The sequence below is a fragment of the Cydia amplana genome, chromosome 5 (assembly GCF_948474715.1).
Source record: "Cydia amplana chromosome 5, ilCydAmpl1.1, whole genome shotgun sequence".
Taxonomy (NCBI): Eukaryota; Metazoa; Arthropoda; class Insecta; order Lepidoptera; family Tortricidae; genus Cydia; species Cydia amplana.
The window spans coordinates 15054646-15069059 of NC_086073.1; the positions used below are offsets into that span (position 1 = coordinate 15054646).

Below are 14414 nucleotides of genomic sequence, written 5' to 3' on the forward strand. Positions count from 1 at the left end.
CTTGTTTCGCCTACGTATAGATGGCGTTGACGTCAACTCTGTATGTATTGATTTAGTTTAGTAATTAAATATATTTAATATGTGGCGTCATGTCATTTTAGGCAGGAATTTGACATTTGACAGTAGTTCAAACAAAACTGGTCTGAGTTACGCGGGAAAATGGAGAAAATTGGAATTCGTGGAGTTTTTCAGTTCTTTTTTTGGAAGGCAAAACTGTGAAACAAATCCATAAAAGGATTTTACCTACGTTGGGTAGTTCGTGTCCTTCCTAGGGAACGATTTGACTTTGCGTAAATGAGTTTAAGCGAGGCAGGACATGCATTAAAGATGCACCTCGCCCTGGAGTCCCGAAAACAGCACTTTTACCCGAAATCATCGATAAAATCCATGATTTAGTTTTAGCCGACCGAAGATTGAAAATACGCGAATTAGCTGAAGCCACAAACATCTCTTCTGAGCGGGTGCATTTTATTTTACACGACGATTTGCACAAGAAAAAGCTTTGTGTAAGGTAAGTGCCGCGATTACTGACTACCAGAACAAATGCGTATTCGCATGTGAACATCTGATGAAGATTTGCAGGTGTTTAAAAAAAATCCAACAGATTTTATTCGCCGTTTTGTTACTATGGATGGAACCTGGATCCATCACTACATCCCGGAGACGAAACATCAGTCGAAACAATGGGCTGGTCATGGTGAGCCAACTCCAAAGAAAGCCATATGCATTCCGTCTGCTGGAAAGGTGATGGCGTCTGTGTTTTGGGACGCAAAGGGATACTTTTAATTGCCTACCTGGCCAAGGGAAAAACTAAAACTGGAGCATACTACGCATCACTTTTGGATCAGTTATAGGCGGCAATAGCTGAAAAATGTCCAGGTTTGGCAAAAAATAATGTGATTTTTCACCATGACTACGCTCCGGTGCATTCAAGTCGTGCCGCTGAACAAAAATTGTCGGAGTTACGATTGGAACTTCTTCCACACCCTACTTATTCACCAGATTTGGCTTCGTCGGACTATCACCTCTTCCCGAAACTGAAAACATTTCTCTTAGGGCGAAATTTTAAGTCCGATGAGGAGGTTATATGGGAGGTCAATGCGTATTTCGAGGCCCTTGAAGAAACCCACTTCCGTGAAGGCATAGAGAAGTTGCAGACTCGTTGGGACAAGTGCGTAGAACTTCGGAGGGATTACGTAGAGAAATAAAATAAATACATTTGCAATATTATTATTTTTTGATATGAAACCAAGTTACTTCTCAAACAACCCTCGTAAAACTGTCGCCAAAATGATTTTTTAGCTTAATTTTTTTATATTCTATGTAAGGTATTTAAATGTAGGTATATATGGGGTAATAGTTGCCTGAAAATAAATAAATAATGATAATATTCGGAAGGCTTTAATTTGGGCACTTAGTGGGTAGGGTAGGTACCTACATAAAAGTTATGTTTGTCGCTTGTCGCTTTCATACTTTTCATAGTGACAAAAGTTCACTTTAATGCCGTGCATAGACTGACGGTCGTTGACAATATTAACTTGACTACCCTGCGTCCCCACAAATTAGGAACACTTTAACAATAGGAAAAAGGCGGTAGACACGCGAGCCCGGAGCGGGTGGCGAGCGTTATTGTTAATACGTACTTTATGCCTGCATGAAACCAATGAACTCAAGGTTAGCCTAACTGTACAAACCGATCGTGTACCTAACTGATAGCCAGTGTAAGTAGAGTTTTGTGTTGTACCTTGTGTCTAACCGCTTACCGCTCTCGCTCCTCTCATGAGTGTGTCCTCTCCTTAACCCTGAACCAATGACCTCAAGGTTAGCCTAACTGTACAAACCGATCGTGTACCTAACTAATAGCTAGTGTGAGTACAGTTTTTGTGTCTATCCGCTCACCGCTCCCGCTCCTCTCATGGGTGTGTCCTCTTCCTAATCCTGAACCGATGACCTCAAGGTTAGCCTAACTGTACAAACCGATCGTGTACCTAACTAATAGCCAGTGTAAGTACAGTTTTGTGTTGTATCTTGTGTCTATCCGCTCACCGTTCTCGCTCCTTCCATGAGTGCGTCCCCTCCCTAACCCTGAACCAATGACCTCAAGGTGAGCCTAACTGTACAAACCGATCGTGTACCTAACTAATAGCCAGTGTGAGTACAGTTTTTGTGGCCGTACGTAACGGATAGCTCGGGTTCATTGTATCGGTGTTTGATCGACATTTTTTTTAAGGTTTTGAGGTTAGGATTTAATTTTGGATAGATTTTATTACAGCTAGATTAATTTACATTAATTTAGTTAGATTAAAGTGATTATTGGGTGGTATTTTAGCTGTTGTTAATACATTTTCGAGCGTTCGATCAATATAGGTACCTACTTGCTTAGATACCTATCTACATATTGTTTTATGTTAGGTACCTCATAGGGGCGTGGCGTGAATCAATTATTGATTAATTTATTTACTACCTAGGTCCTAGGTATATAGGTAATTAATTAATTATATCCTTATTGCACGAAGTAAAACTTATCGTACAAAAGGCGGGCTTAGTGCTAGAAGCACATTAGCCTGAAATGAATTATGTTTTCAGATTACTTAACCTATAGAATGATTTTAGCCTGATTTTTTATCTGTATCTGTACCTAAATACTTTTATTGAGCAAGGTGGTAGAAATAGGTATACCTATACGTCTCCACTATCATCTAGATCTAGGCACTATTGAGGTCAAAACTAAACGACAGTATAGATATAGGTAGGTATTAGCTACAGAATATTTCGCGCTATCTAATTGCATTTACCAAATTAGGTACTAAAAGTGTTATAAGAACAGGAAAACCAATCCCGTAAAATAAATCTTATTCTAAACCTGTTGTTTCTTACATAAAATAAAAGTTTGTTTTAGTTTAGTAGGCAGACAACTAGGTAAAAAGTTTCCTAAGACGTAATTGTAATAATAGGTACTTACTTAAAGTTATTTATAAATAAACATGCTACAAGCTATTAGATAAGCGTTTATCTTAATCTGTCATGTTGGCTTATGTATTTGTAAGAAAGGGATAAAATAAAATTAGCTAGGTACATAATGGACGCTTGTAAAGTGTTATAAATAAGGGGGCAATTCGTTTCTTACAATTAAATATATATAATAGGGACCTAGTTAGACAATAATCTAAATTACCTACTATGATAATTTTAGATATAAAAATTCATTCCCGCTGAAATTGAATTGATACCTATTTGCTTTTAGGCAGGGTAAATAAACCCACCGCTGCTGCCAAAGTTGAGAGGGCCAATCAATGGAAGGGGACAGCTTTTAGCTACTTTAGTTTACCCAAATTTTATCGTCATTTCATGCATGCTGAAATAAATCGTCAGTCACATCCTGAAACATTGAAAACATCGACACATAATTTACAGTTTGGAGCGACAGCTTACAGCTTCAAGTTTATAAATAGACAACCCAAACAAATCAGTGTACGTCGCGGCAACCGCCCTTGAACTGAGCGGCAGAGCCTCCAGCGCGGGGGCGTGCCCCGCGCGGCCAATCAGCGCCCCTTCACATTTTTCAGCCCCCGCCCCCCTCGCCGGACGCTGCCCAAAAACAAAAGGATCACAGTCGGCGAAACCTATCTCTTTCTTTGTGAGGCCGGCTAGCGGGCATCGATGAGAGGATAGATACAGTGTCGCGCGGGCGCGAATCGATAACCCCCTCCCGCCCGCCCCGGCGGGCTCGTACCCCCCTCCCCCGCGCCTTCGGCCATTTGCACGGATGTTTACTATTATTATTTTATTGAACGGACATCTTAAGTGGAAGCATATTTGCAAATGATAAGCCCCGGGCGGAAGCTATAGTGGAGTGTGTTTGCCAGCCCGCCTTGTTTCAAAATAAACATGATCATTAACGCATTACTAAAATTTGGTTTTAATATGAATTAGCTACATAGCTACCTTTGATACCTATATAAACAGATTTTTTATAAACAACTAAAATATATTAGGTATGTACTTAATTGAACAAAATCATTTTTTAAATTGGTAATTTTAAGAATGTTTTATTTTTTAAGAGTATTTTTAAATGTTAGAACGCTTTTGTTTGAGGTAGGTACTTAATATAAATATGTACCTACACATTGGATGCAAAATAATGGTCTATATCTCTATCTCTATCTACTTAATTATTTAAACGAATAAATATTAAGACATGTTTAATTACCTATGATAAACAGGTAGGTATGATACATACCTATTAGTAGAAATGCCATCACCTGGTGTTGTATTGTCCTAGCTCTAAGTATGTATACTGTTTTGCACGGTAGGTTTTAATGATAATTGTACTCTATAATATTAGGTATTTAAGTTATGTTACTAACACTTAGGTATATGGGTCATGCCTGAATTAAATCAAAATCAAAAAAAAAATCAAAAATGGTTTATTGTTTAACAGTACAAGTTTTACATAAAAGAAATGTCTGGCGGAACCCAAACTAGGCTGAGCCTGTATCATGGGGCCCTTGAGTGCAAAGCAAGTTTGACATTAAGATTATCATGCTAGTGCTACACTTATTACTTACACTTAACAAAGAGCATTAACTATAAAATTTATAAACTAATAGGATACAAAATAATCGCGCATGCAACTTATATGGTGTGCGAGTGTGTGTGTGTGTGTGTGTGTGTGTGTGTGTGTGTGTGTGTGTGTGTGTGTGTGTGTGTGTGTGTGTGTGTGTGTGTGTGTGTGTGTGTGTGTGTGTGTGTGTGTGTGTGTGTGTGTGTACGTGTATGAGAGAGTTAGTACCGGGGGATCAACTGGCGAGGAGAAGAGACTCCGCATCCTGGTAAGATAAAGACACGAGCCACTTTTTTACAATTGCTTTTGTTTTCCTTAATGGACAGTTTTGGACTTCAAGAACTTTACATATATTATTATAAATACGTAAATGTATATAGTCGGGTGAACGCTTGCCAAGGGCTGAATTATAATTAGGTAAAGGGACTCTGAATTTTCTTTTGGCAAGAAGTTGAGGATAATAGTGTAAGTTTGTTACTACGGAATGAGCTCGAGATACTGCTTTAAATATAAATAACCGTCTTACGCTTAGAAGATTTGTCTCGCGATAAAGGGCGTCCGTTGGGTAAAGAATGGGTTTACTGAGCATCACCTTGATTACTGCACGCTGCGCTCTCTCCAGGAGCAAAATGGTACTTTTTGTCGCGCTTCCCCAAACTATCAGACCATATTGAATAATTGATTGGCAGAGCGCAAAGTATACAATGCGAAGCACTTGCTCAGAGGAGCATCGGCGAAGTTTTTTCATTATATAGATGCATTTTCTTACTCTACCACATAGTGTAGCAATGTGCTGTTTAAATGATAGCTTATCGTCAACTGTCAGGCCCAAGTATTTAACACTTACAGCTCTTGTTATAGTATTACACGTACAAGTACCATTGACAGGGTTGCGACAATTATTCTCGTGTAAAGCTAGATTTCTGTCAGGGGGAGTTGAAGAGGCAGATGTTTTAACAAACGCAAGGAAATTGGATTTTTTTACATTGAGCGTAAGTAGGTTGTTATCAAGCCACTCCCTAATAACTTCCAGACCACACTCAGCGAGAGCAAAAGCACTCGCCCATGTTTTACCGTGAAAGAGCACTACAGTATCGTCAGCGTAACAAATTATAGCGTAATAAATGATTATTTATTTAATTTATAAAAGTAAAGTGTAAGCACTTACCTACTTTACTTTGACCAGAGCCAAGTATATAAATAAAGAAGACTGACAGACAACCCACCTACAATGCCGCGCAAATCGTCAATTTTGTGTTTAAATGACATTACTGTCACTGTATTTACATACCTACATATTATTTTTATATTTTAATTATTTGCGTATGACAATCGCCATCCTACTGCTATTTAGGTATAAGTAATTTCAAAACGTAACAAGCCTTGTAATAGACAAAACTAGATTTAATCTAAAAAAAAAGAGAGCCCTAGAGCCCTGAAAAAGTTTAAAATGTTAAAACAAGATGGCGCCATTAAGCAAATAAGAATTCGTATGACTAAAATATTTTATTATGCCCTATTTGTACTTTTGTGCTTACCTATGAATAATGCGGCCAGGATAGTCGGACTTAAAGTTTACAAGTGGGTAATAAAATAGCAGGAGGTAGGTGAGAGATTGTATACGTACATAAGTACGTACTAGACCTAGGTCAATACCTAGTTCTAGTACGTACTTATGTACGTATACACACACACACACACTACACTACACTATTTTTCCATTTTAGCTTAGGTACCAATGTACCTAAGCTAAAATGGAAAAATAGTACCTAAGCACATAAAAAGGCACGTGAGGAACGCGGTGTTTTATGGATTGTGGAGATTGTCTATCTTGCAAATGTATTAGTCTCTTCTTTTATTTTAGTGGTACTTTTAATTGAACTAAGTCCCTACACATACTTATAATCAATTATCTGGTCAAACTAACCATAGATAACCTATGTTGAATAAAAATTTTCGAATTTTGGATTAGTTGTACCCCGTGTACCCGACTGCATCGAAGCAAAAAATAGAAGGTACAGTCGGCTTCTAATATATGACTCGGGCAAAGTGGCCAAATATATCACAACACATCTTTTTAACAAAGAATGTGTGTCTATACCTATGTATAGGTACCTAGTGACAAAGTGTGTTACGATATATTTGACCACTTTTGCCGTCAATTCTTACAGTTTTGTATGATGCTGCCTGTACAACACATACCTACCTATTACTAGTCTAGGTAAGAATAGGTATCATAATCTTTTGTCGTTTTATTTTTCCTTAAGTTGTTCTAAATCTTCAACGTAAATATAATAATAATAAAAAATGCCTAAATAATACAATACAGTACAATACAAATCCTCTTTATTGCACAACCTCAGAATAAATGTACATGGAAACACAAATAATACATGAAGACAGAGGTAAACAACAGGCGGTCTTATCGCTAAAGAGCGATCTCTTCCAGACAACCCACCCAGATTCTCTTCCAGAATAATATTAGGTAAATCAGATTAATTGTAATATGACAACCCTAATACATATTAAATACTCGACGGTGAGTTAATGCAATAGAAAAGACCGTAAATAACTACATAAATTACCCGCCATCCCTTCCATTTTCAAGTAAGTAGGTTTTTATACCTAATACACGCGTACCTACTAACCTACATTAAATTGTTTTGATAGGGAAATCTATCATAATCCAAAAGTTAATAATTAAAAATATAATTATTTAATAAATAATTTAAAAAAAATAAAAATATAGGTTACCAATCAATTTGATTCATGTTCTTTCACTGATTAATTATGTGTTAAAATTGTTAAATAGCAAACGGTGTCGCCATCTTAAATATTAAAGATTGTAACTAGGTTTAAGAAATTGTAATGCTATTATTATTTGAAATAAACAGTTTTTTTTATCTACGTACTCTAGTATAGGCCCAAGGTATGGGGCCATCTTTCGAGCATATTTTTTTCTTGATTTTCCTAGGCACGTTTTTTTTCTTAGACTTCATTTATCTTATACACTTCATAGATCTTTGACATCAGATAACATTAGCAAAGTGGCCAAATATTTCGGAATACGTCCCTCTATTAACGATGGCTGTGCCTACCTACAAAAATCTTGTGAACAGAGCCCTCTGTGGCTACTGATTGAATTAATATGCGGCGAGTAAACGAATTAGTAAACTGCATACAGAGCCACCTATCGTACTTATTTTGCACCACAAAAGCAGCAAAGCCACAACGTCATCTCTCTGCAGTAGTTTTACCATCTGGTACATAGATGGCGTTATAAAACCATCATAATTTCCCCTGGAGTATTTTGGTTGTGAAGCTACAAAATATACACCTTAAAATATTTATTAAAGAAAAAATGGGATATTATAATGTAAAACATAATATTTAACACCATAAAACTCTACCTATTATTTACTGCGTAGTTGTCTACTTTACCGACCGAGTAATTTCCGGTTGGCGCTCGACGGAGCACGCAACGCAAACTCAGATAACAGCTAACTTCACTTCATAGATGTTCGATTTCTTTCAACTACGTCGAGGCTTTGTGCATATTTGGGATTTCGCTATTCGGTAATTGATGTTTTATTCGTTACATTTCGTGTGATATTGAAACAATTCAGTCTTAGTTTTGTGTGAAACGAGTGAAGTGTTGAATTAAGTTCTGCGATCACATAGAAACAGTTTGGCGCGTTGTATTCTGTCAACATAGCTAATAAGTGTTCGCACGTAGTGGTATTCTATGCACGTGTAATTACAATACTGTCGTGATTTTCAGATACAGACATGGCTTTGAGCGTGGCACTACCTTTAGCTGGATTGGAGACGGACAATTTCTATTCATTCAGCTCGTTCGGGCACATAATCGACATAGCGGGTTTGTCTCAATCGCAGACGAGCCCGAGTCCGTCTGTCTCCAGCGAATCCAGTGGTATCGGTTCGCTGGGCTCTCTCAAGTCTGAGTCGGTGAACAGCGACTCCCTGCCCTCAAGCCCTCAGACTACTGAAAAGGTGAGCGAATCGGAAAAATTTGCAATATTTGTTTGCGTTCGTCCTGGCCTTGACCCCTCTATTTTCATAATATTCCGTAATGGCGAATGTCTATATTACGCTATCAATGTTGTGTACATTATTGACGCGTGAATATGGAATTATTTGTCACATGTTGACTCTAGTGATTGAACAAATTCTTATCGGAATCGTTTAAGATGTACATTTTAAGTATTATAACGGGTATCTATGCTATTATAGCGCTATATGTATACTGTCGACGTCTTTGTCGAAGCGGAACCATGTACGACGGCCCGTAATTTGCGGAAAACAAACAAGCAAACTGTGTGCGAGTAATTATGTTTGAATCCTTACAGATTTTAGTGTTTTATTCAAAGAATTTATTTGATTTAAATGGTTTCAGAATATATTCGAGCCCGTTGCGCAGCCTCAGCCTCGACCTAAAGAGAAAGAAATCAAGGAGATCAAAATCAGTTATGGAGGCCGAGACATCCTGAACTTGATGTCTAACCTGACGGACCCGCGATGGAACTACCGGGCTACGGTGCTGCCCCCTAACAACCCAGCATTGTTCTTCGCCAACCGTTCCCAGTACCACCGCCTGGGCCCATATGGAACTCGCACACAGTATGTAAACGACTCTTGCCGTCACTGCGGCTTCTCTTGGGTAGTAGCTGCCACAGATTGACGCGTCAGTGCAGCGTAAACTGAACAAACGAGGAGTGGGTATGACTGGGACACATCAGGGTGCATATCAACTTCTCTTTTCAATGTCACTTAGTGGTGCTATCATCTACTATCTATAAGCCTGTGACTCCAGTTTTAAATTGTTTTATTTTATCTCTAGACAACCTTCTGTTTTTATAAAAATGGCAGGGAATTGGGGTACCTTATGATGTTTTTTGTTGTTGGTACTAAAACGCTTATATGAATTTTTTTATAAAGAACTGGAGTCAAGGCTGTGTGACATCTTCCTATATAGTGTGTGATGAAAGTCCCTGGTGTGGCCCCGTCCTACGGATGACTGTGGAATATGTATATGGCTATCGTCTCGCGCATTCCTAGAGTTACATTTTAATCGTGACTTAATACTGTGATCTTAATTTAAACAAAGACAATTCTTTGAATGTTTTGCGTGACGATGCTCAACTTTTTGTTTTTGTTTTTAACTTATTTGTGTGATAAATTTAAAGATAGGGTTAATTAATACTATGAAATGAACTTGCAATGCCATAAGATTTTGCACACTTGTTCCAATTTAGCATTTCTAGGTCCCACTAATTATATAAAAAAGAAAAGTATTGAAAAAGTAACGATCACATCAACTTAACAATAATTTTAAAGACTGTTGAAGATTCAAAATAATATATTATGCTACACTTAGTTCCTCTTAGAAATGTTAATAATATGTTATCCAAAGAATCTATTTGTTTAATGAGCATATAATATTAACTATAAATTGTTGGTTATGCAACTTACTTTGATAAGTATGAAACCCTGTGGGACTGGACGTAGCCAGCCTTCTGGGTTTTGACTAATTACTCTTAAAGCAATATTTAAACTATGGACATATACTTATATTATTATGAGTTACTACTTCCCACCATTACACATAATAGTTATTATTTAAATATTGTTTTATAATAATGTTTAGTCTAGAAGTAATTTAGATATATTCCACAGTCATTTATTTTTAGGGTTGTTGTCGTTACTAACCAAAAGGCTGCTTCTCGGATGTTATTTAAAGTAACGATTTTGACAAGATAGGCACGAATTTAAAAGCCAAGCTGTAGGTTAACTTAAGGTTTAATATGACGATTGTTGGATTTACCGTCCGAGCATAACATAATAATAGTGATGACATATTATCTAGAAGATACGATCTTGACACATGCCCTAATATATTCCTATCTACTGGACGAGAATAGAAAGCTCGAACAACTCATTTCATGTAACTAATCACCCATGGATCACAGTCAAAGTGGGTTTATCAGTGCATATCATCACAAATTAATGCAGTGATTAGATATTCTAAGGTATTAGTAGTTGTTACAGACCGTTTTAAAACGTTCGAGTCATTGATATGCCCAGATGCTGGGCTTCTAGTGAAATTATAGTAAGTGTGTTAACAGACTGGCAATATCTCTATGTATGTGCATATATAAATGTAATATTCGTGGTCTCTTAATTTAGTCAAGATATTTAATAGTGTGAGTCTCTTCAATTACATGTAAGTAAAACGTACTAATTATAATGGATAATTATGATGGTGTCCTTTTGTGCAACTTTAGTTCTGCTACGTTGTGATCAGCTTTAACTTGGAACTGGAGTATTTGTACACAATAATGTTGACATATTTCCCACAAAGTTATTTTTATAAAAAAATGTTGATATGAGACAATACAGTATGTAGTATTCAAAATTTAATTTATATTTTATGGATATCGCTTAATGGGTTTGGCTAATATTTTGGAAGGGACCAACATCCATATATTTATTTAATTCAGTAGCCAAATGTATTCCCAAATCGGCACCTTTATCATAAAGATACATTTCATTGCATTTTATCAGTTGATTTATGTAGTTGAGTCATCACGCTTATTAGTCTGTTAGATAATAATTTTCTGGGCTATGAACACATATAACTTAAAAGAGTAGGAAAAAGTTGTACAAAATTTGTATTTATGTATTATGATTCAGTGAGTCATGACTGAACATATAGCATGGATCTCAGAATGCAGCTAACAGTGATATATTCGTATGCCTCTGTTCGGGACTCCGAGTCGCGCAGGCTCGGAGGCTCCGCGCCTAGTGTGCTATATACAGTCACACATACTCACAAAATGGTTGTTATCAAATTATTATTTAAATCAAATGTTGCATTCATATTATTTTTAGTTTAGAAATGACAAAGCTGTAATCGAATGTAGTTCAAAGGAAAGTATTGGAGCGATACGCACAGTTGTGAGACTAGCTCTTGTTGTGAATATCTCCATACGTTAATTTTAGTGGTGTATTCCCGCAGCCCTACCAAACCGAGTGAGGCCGAGGTGCGATGCAATATGTGCATTCCAGTTTTGTTTTAAGTTGTCAGACGAGGGTAGTTGTTAATGTTTGTTTAGTCCACATGCCAAAACATTGGTCCTTGTGCTATTTATTGAACGCAATCTAAAATATCAATTGAACCTTCCATTCTATGTGTCTTCAAAGTGATTTTACAACCTTTAAATCATTTCAATTGTATGCATTTTATTTTGTTTAGTCAAATCATATACACAATATTATACATAATATTATTGCGTTGTATTCTATCTATTGTTCATTAATATTATGACAAATATTTTTTTCTCATTGAACTGTAGTCAAATGGCAGTATTTTTGTATTGAAAATTGTATAAGGATGAAAGGGTTTTTTGCCTAGGCCTCGCGACCGCCGCGCCGGACCCTCGAGTGGGGCCGGCCGCAGCCCGCGGTCCGTGCCCAGTGTGTATTACGTATATCTGATAAGCATTATGTAGGTTTAGCGAAATAGATTAACTCGGAGACAAACTCCCAAGTACCAAATCTTATTGGTTCAATGTTGTTCTCGTATTGTGGTGATATAGTGCGTCGCGCGCGGCGCAGAGCTCAATATTTTTAGTAACCCTAAAGAAAATTAATACCTCTTTTGAAAAGAATATAATATTTATTATATAGTATATCCAATCTATTATCACATATGTATTTCCCTGTTTATTTTGATGTGATATCATAAATGACTGATCTGAATTTAGTTTTTAAGTTGGTTATTGAATTATTGATATGCAGTGCTATTTCGAGAGTGTAATTAAGATGTAATATTGAAAGTGCCAATGCTCGTAATTTAATATTTGTGACTGTCTGTTTATGTAGCCGTGTAGGGCGGGCCTCCCGCCCGCCCGGGGGCCCGCCACTTCAGTATGTAAGCGATCTTCCTCCGTATCACATAAGTCAACGATGTTACTGTTAATCAACCACGTAACGTGCACAATCTCAGTAATGCTTGCAATATTATATAATATATAACATATTTAATTCCTCACTTATAATTTAATCCAGCGTAATGTTAAGAGTACAATATGAGATGATGTTATATCATTCTAGTATCAAAATTAGCCGAAGATGTTAATATTATTAGTTAGGTAAATTTTAATAACATAGCTTCTTATAATTGGGATGTTTTAGTATTTAGTGACGTATAATTACAGCGTAGTGGCAAGCAAGTTGTCTCGTGCGTGAGTGAAATAATGTTAGTGGCAATAATACTCTATGTAAGTTCCCTGCCAAGAATCACAGTATGTCTGCGGCGCTGCGGCCTGCGCGGGCTCTGCGGGGCCGCATTATCCCAAGAGCCATGTTGATGACTGCCTTTAGGCCTAGCGTGGCCCCCACCTAATGATCTACCTGCAAAGACGCCTCTGTTTGCCCTAAATGCGACCTTAGCAGGCCCGCGCAGCCACACCCACCGTGGGTTGACCCGCGCGCATTCACAACTGAACGATAGACACTAGGCGTTTATTTGTTGTAATTATAATAATAGCCGTAGGTATTTTATCGTACTTAATAATTATTCTTGCGATGCCTTAATTCTGGTTGTCAATTAGACATGTCTGCCTAGAGTGTTATCATTGTTTTTATTTATTTTAGTTTTTTTTTTGTTCCGGCTTCCTCCGTGAACTTCCAGTCCAGGCTGTTCTTTTTTAATGATTTTGAAGTCGATTTATTTTTACCTAAGTGTTCTTATTAAATGTTACCAAAATGTTTTTAATAAAATATTTTTATATGTACATCGTTGTTTGCTGTCAGCTCCTTGTTATTTATCACGAATTTTATAGTTCGTTTTTTTAGCATCAGAAAAAGACTACGCGATCTTGACGTGTCTTTTAATTGAAAACGCTTTTTAAAAATCAGTAACTATTACTTATGAAAGCAAAATAATGTAAATAATCGTATAATTATGATTCATAATTGTTACATATTTGCCGTGACTTATTTTTCAAAAGTATTTTTCAATAAAAAGACACTTCAAGATCGCGTAGTCTTTTTCTAATGCTAAAAAAGCGGCCAAGTGCGAGTCGGACTCGCCCATGAAGGGTTCCGTATTTAGGCGATTTATGACGTATAAAAAAAACTACTTACTAGATCTCGTTCAAACCAATTTTCGGTGGAAGTTTGCATGGTAATGTACATCATATATTTTTTTTAGTTTTATCATTCTCTTATTTTATAAGTTACAGGGGGGGGACACACATTTTACCACTTTGGAAGTGTCTCTCGCGCAAACTATTCAGTTTAGAAAAAAATGATATTAGAAACCTCAATATCATTTTTGAAGACCTATCCATAGATACCCCACACGTATGGATTTGATGAAAAAAAAATTATGAGTTTCAGTTCGAAGTATGGGGAACCCCAAAAACTTATTGTTTTTTTTCTATTTTTGTGTGAAAATCTTAATGCGGTTCACAGAATACATCTAATTACCAAGTTTCAACAGTATAGTTCTTATAGTTTCGGAGAAAAGTGGCTGTGACATACGGATGGACAGACAGAGATGACGAATCTATAAGGGTTCCGTTTTTTGCCATTTGGCTACGGAACCCTAAAAACGAACTACAATAACATATTTCTTTACCATAAAAGGGTACCAACAGTAACCAAAGTAACATGGTGATAATTTTATTAAAAATGTATAAGTGTCTAATAAGAACGTTTGAAACTCGAGCCGCAAATAATTCCGATTACGAAATCATCCATGCACAACAACAAATTGATCACGTTTCCATGGCGTAAACATTTATTTTTGGCGCGACTCCAA

At 36.8% G+C, this 14414-nt stretch overlaps 1 protein-coding gene across 1 annotated transcript; it reads left to right on the plus strand.

The window, feature by feature from the left end:
• Positions 1-8002: 8002 nt before the first annotated feature.
• On the plus strand, positions 8003-13383 carry LOC134648123 (uncharacterized). Its single transcript, XM_063502594.1, has 3 exons — positions 8003-8140; positions 8346-8578; positions 8982-13383. The coding sequence occupies exons 2-3, from the start codon at positions 8354-8356 to the stop codon at positions 9264-9266; spliced, it is 510 nt and encodes a 169-aa protein (XP_063358664.1). The 5' UTR covers positions 8003-8140; positions 8346-8353; the 3' UTR covers positions 9267-13383.
• Positions 13384-14414: the final 1031 nt, after the last annotated feature.